Raw genomic sequence first — 19,924 nt, 5'->3', positions numbered from 1 at the left:
TAATAACCTAGTCGCATTGACTTTGCTTCACAATGTTGACCAAATGTGTACGACTTTCTATATGGCATTTGATTTGTTCTGAGAATATATATCTACAAGAAAACAAACTTAATTTCGGGGGAGGCATTTGTGTATATGACGTGAGGACCTCTTTTTGTAACACCGATGCAAAACAAGCATCAAATGGCCATTTTATTTTATTGTAACAATAGAAATTCTGAATTCTTTTTTGCCTATATTTTAGTCCATTCGAATTTAACATATGTTCGTTAGTTCGTTAGCATCCACATTGATAACAATGACGTGCATAGTGATTCAGACGTTGTTTAATTATGAGAGGCGCAATGCTAGTGGGTTTTAAATTTTGGAAGATTTATAAGCAAGAGAGGTGGAAATCATGGTTTTGCCTAAACTTTTGAGTGCTCGAGACGTTTTAGAACATATTGCACATTTTTATAATTCATATCATAAATTTTAAATTATATAATAATACATAACTGCGAAATGGCGAAGAAAATGAATACAAGAAAAAGGAAGAAAAAAAAATCATGTCGTACTCATTAAATTTTGGTCTCTGAAACTAAAAGAAGAAAACTCTAAAATGCAACATGATCATTTTTAATGAAAAAAGCCCTAAGTCTAAATATTTAATTTAGTCATAACTTGACATTAATTCACACAATTAATAGAGTTGTGTCACATCTTTCTTGACTTTCTCAGAATCATTCAGTTTTTCAAAGTTGTTTGGGTTCCTTAATGCTCTGTAAAAGCTTTCAGGAAAGTTTCAATGACAAGGTACAATTTTGTATTAGTTTGATTACAAATTGAATTTAGTCACGGCTTTGATAAGTTATCACCATTAAGAAATATAGTTATATCAGCTTCGTTCTTGACTTTCGTAGAATCATCCAATGTCGTCAAAATTGCATACTAGGTATCATTGCTTTGTAAAAGCTTTGCTGAAAGTTTCAATGGAAAAAAAAAAAAAGTTTCAATGGCAAGGTACAAAGTTTTGTATTAAAATGATTAAGAACCAAAGAAAGAAAGAAGTCAGATGCAAGGAAAAAAAAAGATTCATGCGTAAGAGCAAATTGCGTTTTATCATTTTTTTTTTTTTAAAACAAAATTTAAAAATAACAAATCGCTAGAGAGAGGGGTCGAACCTCTGACCTTGTGGTTAACAGCCACACGCTCTAACCAACTGAGCTACTCCAGCTAATTGTTAATATTACCGATAAACTAACCAAGAAATGACCCGAAATTAGATCTTGGTCTATTTGAGTAACTGTTTTATATTATAACTGTTTTGTATTTATTTGTTCTGACTCCGATTAATCCCACATGATAAATAAATCATAACTAACCCCATAACCCATGTCACAAACAAATAAAACAAATCCTTGGATTCGATTTCTCATGTTGTTGCTTGACAACTATTAACTTAAGATATGATTATTCAAATACAAACGGATAACACAGTAAAAGAAACGTGTTTGTTTTAGCGTTTACAAGGGGATAAAATGAAAGTTCACATAGAATAGGTCGGTCCAAAATTGAAATTAAAACATAACAAAAAGCAGAATCGCAACCAAACCAAAAGCACTCATAGATGTAGCAACCTTGTTCTTTCCTCCTACACTGGTATTGGTAATGCTGTTGTCGCAGGTAGTAGTACTGTTTCTCCCTCCCTTTGCTTCTCCTTCATTACAAAACAAAAACCAAAATATATTATAAGTTACCATATATGCATGATTAAATCACAAGACAGAAAAGAAAAGGTTGCGTTACCTCTATTCTTAGCAGCCTGGCACATGTATTTGTGAGAAACGTCACACTTCTTCAAAACTCCAGCGGAGAAAGTTCTCGAAAGGTCAGAGAAACTGAGACTTTCGAGGAAGTTGTCACAAAGACAATCAACCTGCGTCATAGTCGCATTTTTGAGATCGTTGCAGCAGTCTTCCGTAGGTTTTAGTCTATCGTGGGTGAAACATTCTTCCAGAATGTCAGGGATCATCATCACACATAAACGATCCAATTTTGGATACGTTTGTGCCTCTGTCCACCGCGGATTCATCACAACCGCGAGAAACACCACCGCTGCTCCAACCGCAACCGCTACTTTGTTTGTGTAAGCCATGATCTCAACTTCTGCATATAGGATTCTTCGGGATGTACGGTATTAATAGAGAGTACAGAAACTTAAAAATCTCCCACTATGATTTAAGAAAAAATTCCTATGATTTATATTTTAGAATTTTAGTATCCTAATTATTTCTTTAATGAATATTTAGCATTAGGATGATAGGGTATCAGAAACTATGTTTAAAACATCATAGTATTTAATAATCATATGTCACTTATGTCATAATAATGCCATAACTATGTCATGAGAAGAATACGTCAGTAACAACGTGATGCAGCGTAAAAAGTTTATGAACAAGTACAACGTGCGGCCTGCGGAGCATTTGTGTCTAAAACGTGAGGCCACACCTACAGAACCTGTTTATAACCGATCTATCCACACAAATACAAAGCCGGTACTAGCTCAAATAAACTAATAAACCAATCGAACCAAAACAAATTAGATCGGTTTAATCTGATTTCACGTTGACCATTCCAAAGAACTCATATCATTCTTTATAGAATATTTCCATTTTCATATGAATAAAACAACTTGCTTAGATTTTAAAACAATTTCGGTTTACCTGAATAAATTGACCGTACAGATGTTTCCTCCGTACGGCTGTTTTGTTGCTTTGTTGAAGAGGTCGACACTCTTGTTGGGTAGCTGGGCTTCGAATTTGCATTTCTGTTGGGCTTAAAATATCTTTGTATGAACCCAACCATGATTCGTTTGTTGCTTACTCAAAAGTAAAAACCAGCAGCATCCGAGAATACGATATGGAGCACCATTTTATTCTGAACTTCGATCAATTTCACATGTTAATAACTTTAAAATGATTCCGAGATAAGTTTATAACTAAACCCCCCCATGTTGCAAAGAAAATCTTGACCTACTTATGTTGGTATGCAATATTTGATACGTGATAGATATTAGACATCAAACCATTTATACCAAAATCACTTTTTGTGTCTAATAATAAAACAAAGAAGACATAAAAAATAAAAATTATCTCAAATATGTAAGGTCTTTGCATCATTGCATGATGATATATAAAATAAATAAATTGATGAAATAAATGTTCTCTCATTACAAATCTGTGTTTGAATAACATAGAAAATGTATGGGTAATGTGTATAACTTATAAAACTGATATTCACACAAACTATAGGAAATTTCTCATTTTTCTAATTTGACATTTGCTCTCTTTTTTTTATGGAAAAAAAAAGCTAAAACTTAAATTATATATATTTAAAAATGAGAGTGAAATTAGAGAATCTTAAAAGTGCTCTTTCGTCGGCAGTGGTCCCATGCAGCGATCCTCATCTGAACCTTCTCAAAATCCGAAACCCGACAAGGTATCATAATCCGACCCGGTTGTTCAAACCCGTAAACCCGCTCTGCCTGTTCCAACAACTCTCCGAACAGAGGATGGTTAAAATAAATCACCGGGACCACCACACGTCGCGTATCCTCACCGGATTCACCGACATGAACCACTAAATGCCCTCTTGGAACTGTCGGCGTCTTCGGTTCGTTACCAAGCCGGGTCTGACCCGGTTTCATTCCTCCGCACAGTCTATTAGCTCCACGACGGAGACACCGCCGTGCTAAAGAGTAGATTTTTGTAACCGGGTTGAGAATTCCGGTCAGGCATTGGCGTTTCCCGGTTTGGTTTCTTCTACTTCGGATTATCCATTTGAAGATCTTGACGAATCTGTGTCCGATCTTAAAACCTCGGAGCCTCTTCATAGTTGTTTAGGTTCCAAGAAAACAGAGACCCAGAAAACAAAATGAAACCTTTTGGAGAAATTATGAAACGGGTTTGTCTGAAATTACGTTTTCAAAAATATGTCTCTCTCTCTGTGTTTTGTGTTACAGTTCAAGATGAAGAAGAAGAGTACTGATTTGAATTTGATGCTGAGAATAGAACAAAGCAACCTCTTTTTATAGCCTCTGAGGTGTGACCGTTGAATGTGTGTGTTCGTGCGTGTATACATGTGCATGATGTATAGTTCTCCAAATTTAACATGTCACTAATACAAAAATATTTTTTGTTTTTTTACTCTCTCTTTCTTTTAAGTTCATTTTCGTTTTTAGAAATATTTTATTGATTATCCAGCATTAGGCTTTTACCTTTTAAAAAAAAAGAAAACGTTTTTACTTCTTCGTATGATCACGAGATATTTGTGTTTCGATTCTTCGATTGATGTTTTATGCCACGAGGCTACGTTGTGTCAAGACCAAACTCTTTATTCAAGAATATTTGTCAAATCGTTGAAAACAAATATAACATGTTATTCCCGATTTTATCACAGTTTGAGAACAAAAATTTGACATTCCGATGTTGAAAAAACATAAGGGAGATGTTCTGAATCGAGAGTCTATAGACCGGTGCTGGTTAGTACTCAACCAAGCTTAATAAATTAACTTTAAGTTTTTAGTGACCGGACCTTTTCGTGTGGGTTCTTTCATTGTTGAATAGTCAAACTCAATTAATGAGCAAAACGTTTGAACAAAATCAATCTCAACTATGTACATTCGTACGGTAATATGCAATTTAAGAGTTGACCTACAAGTTTCGTTGTAGTATTTTCTTTTCTTTTTCTCTGTCACAAGTTCGTTGTAATTTAAAATGCAAACTTGAGATAGGTCGACGAAAACTCTTTGGTTTTCCGATCGAAAGTACTTGACATGTCATATATATGTGTGTTCATTATTCCTTAACATGACAAAATAAAAACAGTAGCTACACTCAAACTTTTCTGATCGTTATGAGTAAAAAATATGCTTCTTGTTGTAGTTGCATCTAAAAGATCCGATTGTCGTGTATTGTTATTAACAAATACTCATTTCATCATTTTTATGTGCAATATGTCGTTTAGTGTACATGCACATATGGGTGTGTCTATCAGTCTATGTATATGGACTAATTAAGTCTTAGTCCAAATTTAAAAATATGTGTTTTGATAAGAGATGTCGATCTATAATATATAGAAGATAAAAGATAACACAAAGGGCCATGTTTAAAGATATAGCTTAGATATGGAGATCAAATGAAAACTTTTCACAATATTATGAGAATTTATTTTTAAAAATAATCGGATAATGAGGATGACAAAAGCCAAGCATGTGTGTTGGAGAGACATGGAGTGAGGATTTGGTCGGCAGTCGGCACGGCGCCTGCGATCTGCGTAACATGTTTCGGTTCACAGAAAGTGCCTTCTTCTTTCTTTTTTCCTTTTCTTGTTTTCTCTTCATATATTATAATATTTATTTCATTCATATGAATAAGACATATTTTTATTACGTGTCTGAGATTTTTTTGGCCGGAATTCCACTAGTTACAGAATTTTTAAGTGATTTAATATTGTTCAGGAATTATGTTTTAAAATTGTAAATTATAATTTATAAATTTAACAGAAAGTCATAAACATATTTACCACCTTTTTTAGAAGAAACAATTAATTACAAAATTATTTAGAAGAAAACTGTATCTGTTTGGCAAAAAGAAAAAATGGAAAGAAAGAAATTGGGAGGCTTTATCGATGGGAAGAATTGAAAGTAACAAATTTATGTACTTTTGTGTACCTAATTTTGAAGAATTTGGTACAATACATCCGTCATGGATGTCTCTTATACTTTTGTAAAATATTTATGACAATGTCATATAGCTAACGTGCACAATCTAGTTTTTATTTGGATAAATCATAGTTGAGTTGTTGCATACTTGATACTTACAGTTGAAAAACCTCTTAAATTATGAACTAATGCCTGCGAGTAGTTTTGAAAGAAAAAAATCTAAACTCAATGATTATTGTAAGAAATTTACATGAATAAGTGTATTGGTTTTGACTATCTTTCTAACGTAACTTACTCAGTAGTCTTAAATTCTTAATCCAAGAAACTGATACATTATGGATCATATATATGAATAATGGACAACAGCAAAAATCCAACCCAAATTAGCATTCTATCCACCAACAAAGGAATAAAGATCTTGGGATATAACCAAATAATCCAGGAGGAATATTTAGATAACTAGTTCGAAAAAGCTTCACATGATAGTTAATAATTATATGTCTTCACTAGCTATGATAACTCAATAATAAAGATGTTACTTTTGATGATAAGATGGACTTCTTAACTAAAACATGACTTTATTATTTGTAATTCATATATATATAGCGTCAGCTAATTATTCCTCTTAATAACTAATACTCCTACTAATTAGACCACATGAATCCTCCGGACCCGACCGAAAAAGGAATCGAATATCTAGAGGGGACATTGCAAGGAAAAACTAATAACAGCAGTTCTATAAAAAAACATTGAGGTTGTTTTGTAAAAACTTATCTTATTTTAATGATGGAAAAAGATTTTCAAAATATCTAGTGATGTTAATTAACTTTCAAATGTAAAACCAATACATGCAATCGTTTCAATATTTAGCTAAACATTTGTGTATGCAACGAATTTTCAAAGACTATATCTGATATCGCCTTCGAAATCCAATATTAGATACTGCATTTAAAAAAATTCGAGATGTGACAATATCAAAGAAACGCTTGTGAAAATGCATCATCTAGACGAGAAGTCACTATTTTGTGTCCAAACATATATTCATCAAGCCGTTACAGATTCAACCAAAGAGTGTACTTAAGAGGATATAAATAGTTGCGATGGTGTTGTGCCGTGTGGTTTGATCGGAATCTTCGTTTCTATGTCTAGGGATTGAGCCAAGGTCAAACGACCCGAATAAGAATGACAATGTGGCAGTCAACACTGTAACAGTTGAACTAAATGCACAAACAAAATACAAACAGCGAGAGACTAAGGTAAGTAAAACGTCAGATATGTTTGGGGACAAGAAGACAATCTGATCAATTAAAAATAAAAAATGAGATGCGATTTTTATGAAATTTTATTAACTTTGTTGGTAATCCACCAATCACGGATCGGATCTCAATATTTTGCTGCTAAATCTATAACCATGTTCTTATCCTTTTGATCTTTTGTGAAAAGAATTTTATAACCAATAGAATCCAACACCAAAGTAGTTAAGAATTCTTCATCAAATAGTATTCGTATAGTAAGATTCACTTACGAAAGAAAAAAAAGATTAACTTATGTAATCATATATTTATTTTAGTGATCTTGCTTTGTCCAAAATAAAAAAATAAAAAAAAATATTGATCTTGGCATCTTGCAATATATGTATGGTCGAACTATTCACTTACTTGATTTCAGGAAATGAACAAATGAAAATATTTCTTTGCCAACTAAATGCGAATAATGATTATTAGAATAAACTTTTATCATGGCTACATAAATACAGTAGGTTAGTTCTAGTCTAGCATATCGGTTTCTCAATATGCACCACTATTTTTTCATAAATTATTATAAGTGAAGTTTATGTGTTGGAATTATTAGAAAATACGAATCTCAAGATCTTCTTGTAGATTTGGGTGCCTCTGCCTGGTTATGTTACGGATTAAACTTCTTTAAGTCTCTTCTTATTACTTTGGTTTGATGCTAATAAAGTGTGGTTAGGAGTATCTTTGATAATGTTTTTGGTGATGGTTCTGTTTTCTTATAGCTTTTGAGGGAGAGTAAACAAATTCTAATGGCACTAAGTACAAAAATACTTGGGAAATGGTCCTTTTGTTTTTGTCAAATTCTCAATCACCTGGACTTGATGAGATTGTTCTGCATTTGAATTAACATTGCAATAAGGGTACTCCGTTTTCAGTTCAAAATTTTCAGTTTTTATGAACTTCTAAGTGGATAAACTATAGAAACAGAATAAAAAACCAAGTACCGTTTGATTCCTATTCGAATTTGTGTTTTTGTGAATCTTGCATTCTTGTTATTGAATATGTTAAATCAGAATGGGTATTTAATCACGTACCCTAAGTTCGACCCGTATATGCATTATGTGGCCCAAGAAGAACCCAATTAGACCTGTAAATAGCCTCTTTTTGTCAAAGAGCTAGGATCAAGAGTCTAAATATAAAATAGAAAAGGGTAACCATCATAGTTTGAAGTCATCTTAAACGTGTCGTACAATACAATATAGCTTACAAGAGAAACTCATTGAAACAATTTGATTAATCCTTTTGAAACGCTTAAATGGCTTCGGCTAACCATACGGGCAACTTAAAATCTTCAACAAATATTTTAAAAACAAATAAAGATTTGACAATAACGTCGGCGTCGACCAACTAATTAAGTATAGTACTAAAAATAAACGTGGGAGTTAAATTAAATTAATTGGGTGTTATGTGTACAACTGATAGAGACATATATCAACCATTTTGAAATCACCAGATATTCATTCGATTTATAATATTAAATATGGCCTGGCCAACTGCTCATATATTATAACTTGTTATATACACGAAATAGTTTCGAGGATTTGTTTAATCTATATAGTGCTTACGTCTTTCCATTTCTTTAACGAGCAATATGTTTCATTAACTTATTGTTAGAAATTATGTTCACATGAAATAATACTATCTTATAATCGGTAAGTTATAAGAGCAATTTAAGTAGTCCGAAATTTCATGGTGACTTTTCACATTGTTTTGAGAAGATATAACGCGTGCTCGCTACATGTAGGACCAAAACTTACTTTAGTTTATTAACTATATGTATAATTATTGTAGTGGACTTTTAATTAGACGTTAGATAATTGTTAATCATATTCTATAATCTATAGTAAGCAACTAAACTTTCTAAAAGACTATAAATCCAAGCCCTCACCTCCAAAACTAATTACTCAACATTTCTCTCCAAACACAAAATAAAAAAAAATTGATTCAAAAGCTTAATTAGCAGTTTTAAAACATGGCTTCAAAGAACACTACAGCTTTCTTCCTCACCATCAACCTCATCTTATTTGGCTTCACCGTGGCCCAACCTCCGACATGTCCAAGGGACATCGAAGCTTGTAGCAACGTGTTTGGCCTGGGCAGGATTCTCAACTATCAAACAGTGAGGCCATGTTGCACTCTCGTGGATGGGCTTGACGCCTATGTGGCATCTGTCTGCATCTGCGATTCCATTAAAATATATGGCATCAGTTATCCATTCACTGTGGGACTTGTTCAAGTTCTTAGCCTTTGCGGAGCGGACTATCCCCCACCTGGTTTCAGATGCAGAGAGAACGAAATTTCCGTATTATCATATAATAATGGTGCAAGTATGGCTCTCTAATATATGTGTAGCATGATCGTAGTTGTTGCTGAAATATAATAAAGTGAAAACATTCGTACTATTACAACAATTGCTACAACAACTGCTCCAACTCATAATCTGGTTTCATGCTTATCGCTTTGGTTTGGAAATTTCCAATAGTTGGGCCTATTTCTAAAAAGCAGTGCTCCCTATAAGGAAAGTAATGTGTCTCTATGTAACACTCTTAGTTTCAGATGACATAGTAAAATACTCTTTACCTTGTGTTTGTTCTATTTTTGTTATTTCAAGAGGTTTTCAATGCTATTAGGTCAGCTTGAAACCGAATGGACTATATAGTTCTGTCTTTTCTATTGTGCTAGGTTATGAGGCCCTTAGCCCATTTACATATTGTTAATGTTGTATAGATCAATTAGGTCTAAGCTATCTTGTATATAAAGGTATTGTCTTCTACCGTAATCAATAAGAGTCTTCTTTCACAACTTCTATAGATTCTTGACATGGTATCAAGAGCCTAAACCTAACTACTAAAGGGTTTTGTGTTCGATCTTACAATCTCTGCTTCAGCTATAGGAGATTGTCTTCTCTGTTCTTAATCTAAAAAGAAAAAAAGAAAAACCTTCACCAAAACTTCTTTTCACCATGAGTACCGAACTAGCACTGCTGCACAAGCTCGTGTTGAAACAAGACGTACTATTTCTCCAAATAAACATTCCTAATGTTTTCACATGTTTGTAGTTGTGTTCTTCAAGTTAACCTTTCGTATGTTGTGATTAAAAAAAAAAAAAAAAAAACTCTTTACCAATTTTATGTTTTCACTTTATTTCAACAAAAAAACAAAAACAAATTATGTTAGTTCTATTTTTGTTAATTCCAATATTTATTTCAATTATCTGTAAGAATTAAGATCCATCTTCATCCAATGGTAGAGAGAGCCTATAAAATACCACGGTTCAAGAAAAAGCCCATTTAGACAAGGGCTTGTTAATTGGTATATTTATGGTCATTAAACCAACTAAATTGAATTTAGGAGATTCGGTTTGGTTTCACTTAAACCGATAACAATGATCGTAAAATGTGAAAAACAGATTAAAACCTCACGAAAAGCTTTCAGAAATCCTCGATCCTCGTGTCTTCTTCACTCTCCAAGAAAATGCCTTTCTCTTTCTTCTCCCGCAAGAAACCATCTCGTCGATTCAATGATTTCTACGAAGACTGGTCAAAAACCCTAACCGAAAACTGCCTCCCTCTCCTCCGTCAATCACTTTCCTCCGCCGCTTCCGCTTCCGTCCTCTCCTCCAACGTAGACCTCGTCCTCCGTCACCTAGTCTTATACTACGAAACCCTAGATCTTGCTGCCGATCACAACACCATTCCTTACCTTCTCTTCCCTTCATGGCGTAACTCTCTCGAGACTCCGTTTCTTTTCCTCGGCGATATCCATCCTTACCTCCTCACCAATCTCCTCCGTTCTTTCATCGACCGTGAGAATCAAGATTCCGACGACGAAGACGAGGAAACTTCTCTTGATCTTGTGAATCAACCGTTAAAGATGACGATGGCGTGGAAAGATCCTTCTGATGAGTTGGTTAAAAGAATCGATCAGATTGAGTGTACAATGAGACTTATGGTTCCTGGTTTAATGGATCGTATGAGGAAAACACAGAGAAGTTTCGTGGCTCGAGTTTCTGAGAGTTGGGTCTCGTCGTATCAAGTTGGGAAGAAGAAGAAGCTTACTGCGACGGTTGCGACGGCTTCAACGTCGGTGGATGAAGCAGCAAAGATTGAGATGGAAGAGCTTGTGAGTATTTTCGTTGATGCGAATCGTTTGAGGAAGAGTGTGATTATGGACATTGTTGGAGCTACAAGTGAGCATCAAGCGGCTCTGTTTCTTGAGGGTTTATGTCAGTTTCTTGCTGGGTTTAAAGATCAGATTCTTCTTCAAGATTTTGAGATTCTTTCTTTGCCCAATTAAAATCTCTCTTTTGTCAGATTAGGGTTTTGTTGGAGGTTGTAGAAAATAAGAATTTGTGTGTATTTTGACAGATTATGTTACGGATTAAACTTCTTTACGTTCAGTTACTTCTTGTTGTTACTTTGGTTTGATGCTTATAAAGTGTGGTGAAGAGTGTCTTTGATAATGTTTTTGGGTTTGGGGCCTTTTGGCGATTTTTCTATTGCTCTTGTCTTGAGTGAGAGGAAAACAAATTCTAATGTTCCTTTTAAAATAGGCAATAAGAACAAAAATACTTCAAAAATGATCATTGTGTTTATGTCAAATTCTTTTTTTTTTTTTTTTTTTTTTTGTCAAAGGTTTATGTCAAATTCTTAATCACCTGAAGTAATGAAGTTGAGATTGTTGCATTTGAGTTAACTTTACTATTAGGGTAAATCCGTTTTCAGTTCAAACTTTTCATTACATTTTTTTATGAATTTCTAAGTTCATAAACTACAAAAACCAAATAATAACCAATTTAATACCATTTCGAAATTAAAGTTTATAATTAGTTGTGAATCTTGCATTCTTGTGATTAAATATGCTAAACCAAAATGGATATTTAATTACAGTTTCACCCATCGATAGGCCCAAAAATGCCATATCTAAGAAGCATTATGCGGCCCAAGAAAAATCCCAGATAGTCTTTGTATTGAAGTCTCTCCTTTTGTCAAAGACGATCTTAAGAGTCAAAATAATGGGATTGTTTCGAATTTTTTAAATGGCTTAGCTAAATCATACGGTAAAACAACTAATAATCTTCAACAACTATTTTAAAAACAAATAAAGATTTGAAAATAACGTCCGCGTCGACCAACTAAGTATAGTAACACCTAAAAATAAACGAGGGAGCTAATTAATTGGGTAAATAGAGACATACCAACCATTTTGGAAATCATCGAAAATACTCATGCAATTTATAATATTATACATGGCCTGACCAACTGGTCACATATTATATAACAAGATACACGACTTATTCTCAATGCTTTGTTGGTATCTATTATTTATTCAGTAGACTTAGTGCTTATCACTTCTTCCCATTTCGTTAACGAGAGTAATATGCTTCCTCAATTCAATCGTTGTTGGCTGCCATGTTGTACATGTGTATATAAATAGAAATGGTTACATTCAATATGATATTAGAATAGAAATGTTATTCACATGAAATAATATTATTTATTCGGTAGATTAATAACTAATCGTTTTTTGGTGACCAAGAAAAAACAAAACTAATCATTTTTATAGGGTTACTAACCATTTGCAAAATATAAAATTAAAAACTCAATAATAGTCACGTTACATGTGGTATACTATGAGTTATATATATATATATATATATCTATTTTGGATCTTTAATATTGGATCTTGTAATCAGAGTCCATGGTCATACAATCAAATTACATTTGTTATAATGAAGTGGTTTTTGTGTACTGCTTTCATCTTATGTCGCATGATTTCTATTTGGTAGACACTTCAATATCTTATATGGTGGTTACAAGCTTTATCACTATTCAAAATTAATTTCCGAGAGACGACCATATATATGCTGTAATATACTAATATACATACATATTCTTATGGTAGATTTATGCATGATTTGTCACTAGTTATAAATCGCAGTTAGTTGTTTGCATAACTAAATTAGCAACAATAATTTTCACTCACAAAATTTGTTGCATTATTCATGTTGACAAGTTTTTTTTTATTATTTTACAAAACTTGTCGCGTAGTTTAGTAGCCGGATCATGTAATTTGAGACACATATGATATAATAATACGATGTATGCTTGACTGAAGATACGTGGAGACACATATGCAGATGACTTATAACATTATACATATAATGATGTCTTATCATTATCACTCTGATAACATGTGGACATTGACAAAATGAGCTTAGAGTTAGTGGTCGGCACACATGTTTTTTTTCCATTATTGAATCAATGTTTTCTTCACATCAAGCTGTCTTCACAGCAAAACAGTTTTTTTTTTCTATAAAACAAAAATGGTTAACTAGTACAGGCTGTTTTTCTGCGTTATCATAATATTGCAAGGACTATAAAGAGAGGAGAAAAATGACTGTGGTTGTCTTTTTAACCGTAGAATTACATTAGTATGTGGTAGGTTTATTAAATTTGAACTTTGGAATGAGTAACTAGTAAGGAGGCCAAGTATCTGAAACTGTCACCACTGAATCCATGTTTGTCCTGTTTCATAATTCATATATTCACATATGTTTAACAGTTGTCAGAAAAAATGAGTTAACAAAAAAAAAAATTGTAATCAAATGGAGACTCGAGAAGGTATGAGATTGAACTAGCTGTCAAAATACTCAAATGTTCTTTTTCCTTGGAACCTTGTCAAAAATCTGAAATCATGAATTCGTCCTTTATTGTAAAGTAAAGCTGTGTCATCATTGCGTCAGCTTATTGTTGCGACTCGTCAATCGTCAGCGTAGGATACACGTGGTGAACCTTCCAAAGCCGGTGCACAGACAAAACCAAAATCTACTTATATGCGATTTTCTCCCTTTGGGGAAAAAGAATTATATTTAGCTACATTGAAAATATGGTTAAAATTGATTAATTATATTATGCTTTTTTGTTAACTCCACCACGAAAAAGGCAACAAGCATGCACTGCTAAACAAAAGTGATCACGGAGAGCTAATCACAACCGTTTATTCAGCATTGAGGTCCACTTGCAAGTTACAACTTAAAACTTTGGTTGGTCACTAAATTATTATGGGTCCTGTGATTATGACTCTTCATCATCTAAACTCCGTTAATAAACGTTACCTTTAAACCCAATTAGCGTCAGGACCACGTCATTCTGTCATCTTATTTGTCCTTTGATATTTTGCAGTAGAATAAATATCTTAATTTGGTTGAATGTCAAGCCAACATTGTAATTGTAACCAAAGGCAATGAGAATCAAACGATGATGTGAGTATGTGACATGGGAACTAGAAAAGCAAGTTCCTCCTTTATGGGCCCATTAAGGCCCAACTAACACGTGGTTACGTCACCATTATTAGTTGAACACGTGGATCCTACGATTTTTACACTTCTCTTGACTCGTAGCCACGTGTACGTTAATGAATCAGCTAACAACTAACGTCCGCCTCACGGTTTTGTTTTGTTTCTTTTTATTAAGGTTTTGGTTTTTGTGAACACGGTTTCTAAATTTGTCGTTAATTTTTTTTTTTCTTTCTATATAATTATTCTAGAAAAAGTGGGAATGTAGAGCCGTTATGACGGCTGCTTCACGCCGTTTAAGACACATTAGTTAACGACCCATTCGTTTGGTCAAGCAAGAAATTATTTTTCTACAAATTAAGTATATAACACCAAAGATTTGAAACGTAAATAATACTACTTGTTCAAAGATTCCACAAAACAAAAAAAAAACAAGTAAGAAAACAACCGAATATTATGACTAATGACGAACTCGCTAAATACAATAATAAGAAAGTTTATAATGTGGTCTTGGTCGTCTGATGGCAAAGTTGGTAAATAAATCAAACATGAGAGGTATTTTCGGGATTCAATAAAAACAGCCTGATATCCTTGTTAACCACGTCTCTCTCTGTGTCTCCTTGAGAAACGGACAATTTAATTTTAATTGTGCTTTATTTTGTAATGTATTTTTGAGAGAATCGGACTCTATAAATACGAAAGCCCATCTCCTTCATTTTCTCTCTTCTCCTCCTCTTTCCAAATTCCGGATTTTTAGTGAGCTCTTTGCAATTTTTAGGGTTTTCTTCGAATAAAGAAAAAAAAAATCCCTGATCTTCCTCTTAGTGATTTCTCCTTTCGAGATCCCTGAGATTCCGAGAAAATCTGCATTTTTTTCTCGTGATTCTCTAGCTCTGTTTTGTGTTTTACACAGCTCTTTTGAATCAGGTACGTTTTCTCTCAAATCATTTAGTGTTCTGTTTCACATTTTTAAGTTTCTGATCTGTTTTTAGGTTTTATCATTGAGATTTCTAGATCTCTCTGTCGTTTTATTTTGTTTGCCTCATCAAAATGATGTTTTTGTTTTATTTATTGAATCCTGCTCTGTTCTTTCGTACCTTTGAGCATTGGTTTAGGCAAAACTCATTGTATAAGAAGTTAAACAGACTTGAATTGAAAATAGGAACTAATTGGACATGTTTAGAATTGGTTGATTTGTTAAAACGCGTGATGTGGTCAAATATTGAGTGAGTATGCTACAAGTTTTTTTGTCGGTAGGCACTTTAATAAATAAATAGTTAGATGTCCTATAGACGAAGGCAGTTTGAAAATTTCGGTACTTGTCAAAATCAGTGGCTCCCTCCTTTTTCTTTATATCATTAAACTACAAGATGGGTAACACATGACTTTCTTTTTGACTTTTTATGTTCTGTTCTGCTTTAAAGACATGTCAAGTTTCTTAAAAAAGCCTTTGTTATGAAACCCCAAAAGTTACTAAATCTTGTATTTTGTGTGGTCATTTTGGTCGTATATACAGGTTTGTGTGTGATAGCGTTGTTGTGGTAAAAGCTTTGTACATTTGAAGATTTAGAGATGATAAGGTAATGTAAACAGCTTTTTGGTTTTGCGGTCACTTTTAAGTTCTCATGAAAAAAGCTTTTCAAATTTGCTGAATGTTCTGTTTTGTGGTCATCTTTCAGTTTTCAGGTAACCTACTTTTAATGGACAGTTCAACAACAAGCAGTGATAAGAAAACACTAAAGAGGTGGTTTTTCATTGACAAAAGAGTTGGATAAAGTGTGTTTAGAAGAAGCCGTCGAATTTCTTAGTTTGAAGCATTTTATTGTTTGGAGAGTTCGATGGATTTGAATATAAACAAGACGACCCCTGTTCTTAGTGACCCTACTACACCAGTAAGTAAAACAAGACTTGGATCATCCTTCCCTTCAGGGAGATTCATGATGAATTCTAGAAAGAAGATTCCTAAACTCGATGATGTTCGATCTAACGGTTGGTTGGACGCGATGATATCTTCGTCTCCACCGCGTAAAAGGCTTGTCAAGGATTTCAATATTGAGATTGCTCCTGAAGATGATTTTTCTCAACGGGCCTGGATGGTATGTTAATAATATCTAATGGTTTCATTCACAAATGTTTTGATCTCTCTTTTGTTTTCTTAGTCCTACTCATTTCATTCTTTAATCTTGACAGCTCAAGTATCCTTCAGCGATTACCTCGTTTGCGCATATTGCAGCTCAAGCAAAGAACAAGAAGATAGCTGTGTTTCTAGATTATGATGGAACACTTTCTCCAATAGTCGATGACCCTGATCGCGCCATCATGTCTGATGCGGTAAAGAACTAAAATCTCTGTTTTGTTAGTTTTGCTCTCTGATCTCAAAACGTAAATGGCTAAGTTTGTTTTCTATATCTCTCTTAGATGCGTGCTGCTGTGAAAGATGTCGCCAAGTACTTCCCAACAGCAATAATTAGTGGTAGAAGCCGTGACAAGGTAAGACTTCTGAACAATTAACCATAACATTGTATCAGTACAAGCCAACCAATAGTCAAAACACTAATACATTTTGAGTTTGTTAATGCAGGTTTACCAATTGGTAGGGCTAACCGAACTCTATTACGCGGGTAGTCACGGGATGGACATTATGACTCCTGTAAATCCAAATGGATCCCCTGAAGACCCTAATTGTATAAAAACCACTGACCAACAGGTGAGAGATCATGACCTCATTTTGTCTTAAAAACAGTATATGAATCAACTTTTGTAAATGCTAATCTTTTCTTTATGAATAGGGTGAGGAGGTAAACCTCTTTCAGCCTGCTAAAGAGTTCATACCCGTCATTGAAGAGGTTTATAATAACCTCGTTGAGATAACTAAATGTATCAAAGGTGCAAAAGTAGAGAACCATAAGTTTTGTACTTCTGTACATTACCGTAATGTTGACGAGAAGGACTGGCCACTTGTTGCTCAACGCGTTCATGACCACCTGAAACGATACCCTCGTTTGCGTATAACTCACGGTAGAAAGGTACTTGTGGAATAAACATCACTCTGGTTTCTCATATTAGATCCAAATACCTTAACATAGTTTTGTTGATATGATCAGGTTTTAGAGGTGCGTCCTGTGATTGAGTGGAACAAAGGAAAAGCAGTAGAGTTTCTGTTAGAGTCTCTCGGATTAAGCAACAACGATGAGTTCCTCCCAATCTTCATCGGAGATGACAAGACCGATGAAGATGCATTCAAGGTACTGAGGGAAGGGAACAGAGGATTTGGAATATTGGTATCGTCTGTACCAAAAGAAAGCAATGCATTTTACTCTCTTAGAGACCCTTCCGAGGTACAAATTTTATATTATCTAAGTCATCATCTATGCTATGTTATATATGTAAATTTGTAATGTATGAGTTTGGTCGGTAACACCGTAATGGTGTTTCAGGTGAAGAAGTTTCTCAAGACTTTGGTGAAATGGGGGAAGATGGAAAGTTCAAAAACAAGTTTTTGATGATTGTGTAGGAGAATCAGAAGCTTCATTCTGCACTGCTTTTTAATTTCTTATTTTTTTTCCTTTTTTAAAGTTTGTACTTCTATATATTATCATTTTTCCATATTATCCATTAAGCAAACGGGAAAAACAAGAATATAACGATTGTCTTGACATTTTACACATCGATGTTCACAATTGTAGACAAACGAATCAGATAGTTTTCGTTAACAATATCATACATTCGAAAAAGTGGATACAAACACAAAGCCATGTGGCTTACGGCATCAAACTAGAGATACTACATTATATGAATTATTTTTTGGCCTTTTACGTTTAAAATGTAGGTATATTTTATAAATTTATTTTTGTTTGGCTTTTTTTCACCATATTTCGCGAGTTTTATAAAACGTTAATTAAGTTGTTCATGAATTTTGGGGTTTAAAAAAAAAGAAAGTAAACAAAATCAAAAACTTGATTACGAGATCAAAAGTTGAAGAACGTTCTAATGTATGGTGTTTAGATTTGATTACAAAATCAAAAACTTTGCTTTGATTAATCAGGTAAACGGGTTAGCTTTGCTATCCAATAAGACAATTATGGTTGAAACACTCGATTACATGAGAAAGAGGGAGAGTGATTGAAATGATGCTTAAATAGTTTGTGTATAGAAGACATGAAGCTTAAATGGAGAAGACAATGAGACAATTTTGGTTAGTAATATAGACTCTAGTTGTTACATTAGTAATAATGAATGTATTATGGGTTTGGAAATTTCTGTAATCTATATGGTTTATTATTTGGATAATTTTAAGTCTTCGTAATGATTAGTGATTAGTGTAGTAAGAATATCTTCTAGTTTGTGTTTTATCACTAGAGAACTTTGTATACTGTTTTCTTGGTCTTGCTTGAATCTATTTTGGTTTGTGATAAAGCTGTAATTAATTTGATCATTCACATATGTTCTTTAGAAATTGTTAGATAGATAAAAAAAAAATAGAAATATGTGTAAAGAATGATTAAAGAGAGTTATAAAATAAGACAGAAATAATATATCAGGAGATAACAACAGTATATAGTGTGTAGTTATTAGTAAAATCTTTGTTTACATTATACTTAGATTGTACATCTCAATTAGCTAGCTATCAACTTCGTTCTACTTTGTGTTCAGGGTTCAGTTTGTTGGTTTTGATTAAAAACTTCTATTTGGTTTTGAGGTTGAATTTAAATTTTTGAAAATGTATTTTATGAAAGAATAAATATATGCATAAAGAAAAGGTAGGATATATCAAAATTTAAATAGGTCGCTCATCAACTTGGTTCTACTTTGTGCTCACAATTTGTTGTTCCGATTAAAAACTACTGTGTTTATTTATTTTTGACGGGATTGAATTTTGATTTCTAAAATCTAGGTTTGATATATAGAACTTATGAAGGAATAAATAGTATATGCATATATATATATATATATAAATAAGAGTACGTACGATATATCAAAATTTAAAAGTCATGTGCAAACGGAAAAAACAAATGTAATGATTGTGTTTAACGTTTTACATATCCATGTTCACTAGCTCCATCATACCTTCTTGTGCTGCTTCATCCATTGCCACCGAAGCTGTTGTATCCGTCACCATCTTCTGGTTTCCTCCGTCCTAAGCATAGTTGGACTTTATCCACTCACCGACGACCCCACTCACTAAAACCATATGTGCTTGACCTAATCGATAATGTAGAGAGAGGACCGACTACTGCATCTCCTGCTCGATCTCTTCCAATGTGTTAAGCAACGCCTCGTATGGATCTTTCCACGACCTAGTTTTAGTCCACGAATGATCAAGATCTGTAAAACCCAACTTAGAGGGATTGACATCGACATCAAGATTTTCTTGAACAATAAGGGATCAGACGAGATTGGTGAGTATATAAGGATGGTTATCGCCCAAGAAAAGAAATGGCTTCTCGAACGAGTTCCGCCAGGAAGAGAAAAGGAGGTGCGAGATCGTTTTGATATCAGCGGTATTGTTTAGTACGAAGTAGCGGAGAACAAGGCTATGGAAGTAACTTGGGAAGTAAGACAACGGACCAAGCCCGTGAAACCAATATCAAAAAATATTTTAGATATCCATTACGATAATGATTAAAAG

General features: G+C 33.6%; 5 protein-coding genes, 1 long non-coding RNA gene and 1 other non-coding gene across 8 annotated transcripts, besides 1 other annotated feature; 3 read left to right on the top strand and 4 right to left on the bottom strand.

Moving 5' to 3' along the window:
* Positions 1 to 1,142: 1,142 nt before the first annotated feature.
* On the bottom strand, positions 1,143 to 1,216 carry AT4G22635. Its single transcript has one exon. It is a non-coding gene; the product is annotated as a tRNA-Asn (tRNA).
* Positions 1,217 to 1,491: 275 nt separating this feature from the next.
* Positions 1,492 to 2,832, bottom strand: AT4G22630 (Bifunctional inhibitor/lipid-transfer protein/seed storage 2S albumin superfamily protein). Of its 2 annotated transcripts, none has more exons than NM_001341556.1 (3): positions 2,706 to 2,832; positions 1,789 to 2,162; positions 1,492 to 1,699 (listed from the first exon to the last, which is right to left on the bottom strand). In NM_001341556.1, exons 2-3 carry the CDS (start codon positions 2,135 to 2,137, stop codon positions 1,560 to 1,562), a joined length of 489 nt encoding a protein of 162 aa, NP_001329779.1. In that variant the 5' UTR covers positions 2,138 to 2,162; positions 2,706 to 2,832; the 3' UTR covers positions 1,492 to 1,559. The 2 variants fall into 2 exon arrangements, with proteins under 2 accessions (NP_001329779.1, NP_001320034.1); NM_001341555.1 differs by having other exon boundaries at positions 1,789 to 2,148.
* Positions 2,833 to 3,147: 315 nt separating this feature from the next.
* AT4G22620 (SAUR-like auxin-responsive protein family) lies at positions 3,148 to 4,150 on the bottom strand. The gene has a single exon (NM_118388.2). The coding sequence runs from the start codon at positions 3,872 to 3,874 to the stop codon at positions 3,392 to 3,394; it is 483 nt and encodes a 160-aa protein (NP_193993.1). The 5' UTR covers positions 3,875 to 4,150; the 3' UTR covers positions 3,148 to 3,391.
* A 4,712-nt stretch (positions 4,151 to 8,862) lies between these two features.
* Positions 8,863 to 9,802, top strand: AT4G22610 (Bifunctional inhibitor/lipid-transfer protein/seed storage 2S albumin superfamily protein). Its single transcript, NM_118387.3, has one exon. The coding sequence runs from the start codon at positions 8,972 to 8,974 to the stop codon at positions 9,338 to 9,340; it is 369 nt and encodes a 122-aa protein (NP_193992.1). The 5' UTR covers positions 8,863 to 8,971; the 3' UTR covers positions 9,341 to 9,802.
* Positions 9,803 to 10,472: 670 nt separating this feature from the next.
* On the top strand, positions 10,473 to 11,294 carry INP1 (transcription factor; the record flags this gene model as incomplete). Its single annotated transcript, NM_118386.1, has 1 exon — positions 10,473 to 11,294. One exon carries the CDS (start codon positions 10,473 to 10,475, stop codon positions 11,292 to 11,294), a length of 822 nt encoding a protein of 273 aa, NP_193991.1.
* A 3,730-nt stretch (positions 11,295 to 15,024) lies between these two features.
* TPPG (Haloacid dehalogenase-like hydrolase (HAD) superfamily protein) lies at positions 15,025 to 18,006 on the top strand. The gene is made up of 9 exons (NM_118385.4): positions 15,025 to 15,222; positions 15,812 to 15,875; positions 15,975 to 16,391; positions 16,486 to 16,626; positions 16,714 to 16,785; positions 16,877 to 17,002; positions 17,085 to 17,321; positions 17,400 to 17,633; positions 17,733 to 18,006. Exons 3-9 carry the CDS (start codon positions 16,134 to 16,136, stop codon positions 17,796 to 17,798), a joined length of 1,134 nt encoding a protein of 377 aa, NP_193990.1. The 5' UTR covers positions 15,025 to 15,222; positions 15,812 to 15,875; positions 15,975 to 16,133; the 3' UTR covers positions 17,799 to 18,006.
* Positions 15,996 to 16,070: a sequence feature (AT4G22590.uORF1).
* A 1,320-nt stretch (positions 18,007 to 19,326) lies between the features above and the next one.
* AT4G07090 lies at positions 19,327 to 19,774 on the bottom strand. The gene has a single exon (NR_142091.1). It is a non-coding gene; the product is annotated as an other RNA (long non-coding RNA).
* Between the last annotated feature and the right edge of the window lie 150 nt (positions 19,775 to 19,924).

Source organism: Arabidopsis thaliana, chromosome 4 (assembly GCF_000001735.4).
Source record: "Arabidopsis thaliana chromosome 4, partial sequence".
In the NCBI taxonomy this organism is placed as follows: Eukaryota; Viridiplantae; Streptophyta; class Magnoliopsida; order Brassicales; family Brassicaceae; genus Arabidopsis; species Arabidopsis thaliana.
This window is presented reverse-complemented; position numbering and strand designations above follow the sequence as displayed.

Coding starts and splice junctions, on each gene's coding strand:
- TPPG (NM_118385.4), top strand. CDS start 16,134: ATGGATTTGAATATAAACAAGACGACCCCTGTTCTTAGTGACCCTACT. Junction 16,786..16,876: donor GTGGTAGAAGCCGTGACAAG/GTAAGACTTCTG, acceptor TTGTTAATGCAG/GTTTACCAATTGGTAGGGCT. Junction 17,322..17,399: donor GTATAACTCACGGTAGAAAG/GTACTTGTGGAA, acceptor TGATATGATCAG/GTTTTAGAGGTGCGTCCTGT.
- AT4G22630 (NM_001341556.1), bottom strand. CDS start 2,137: ATGGCTTACACAAACAAAGTAGCGGTTGCGGTTGGAGCAGCGGTGGTG. Junction 1,700..1,788: donor CCAGGCTGCTAAGAATAGAG/GTAACGCAACCT, acceptor TTTGTAATGAAG/GAGAAGCAAAGGGAGGGAGA.
- AT4G22610 (NM_118387.3), top strand. CDS start 8,972: ATGGCTTCAAAGAACACTACAGCTTTCTTCCTCACCATCAACCTCATC.
- AT4G22620 (NM_118388.2), bottom strand. CDS start 3,874: ATGAAGAGGCTCCGAGGTTTTAAGATCGGACACAGATTCGTCAAGATC.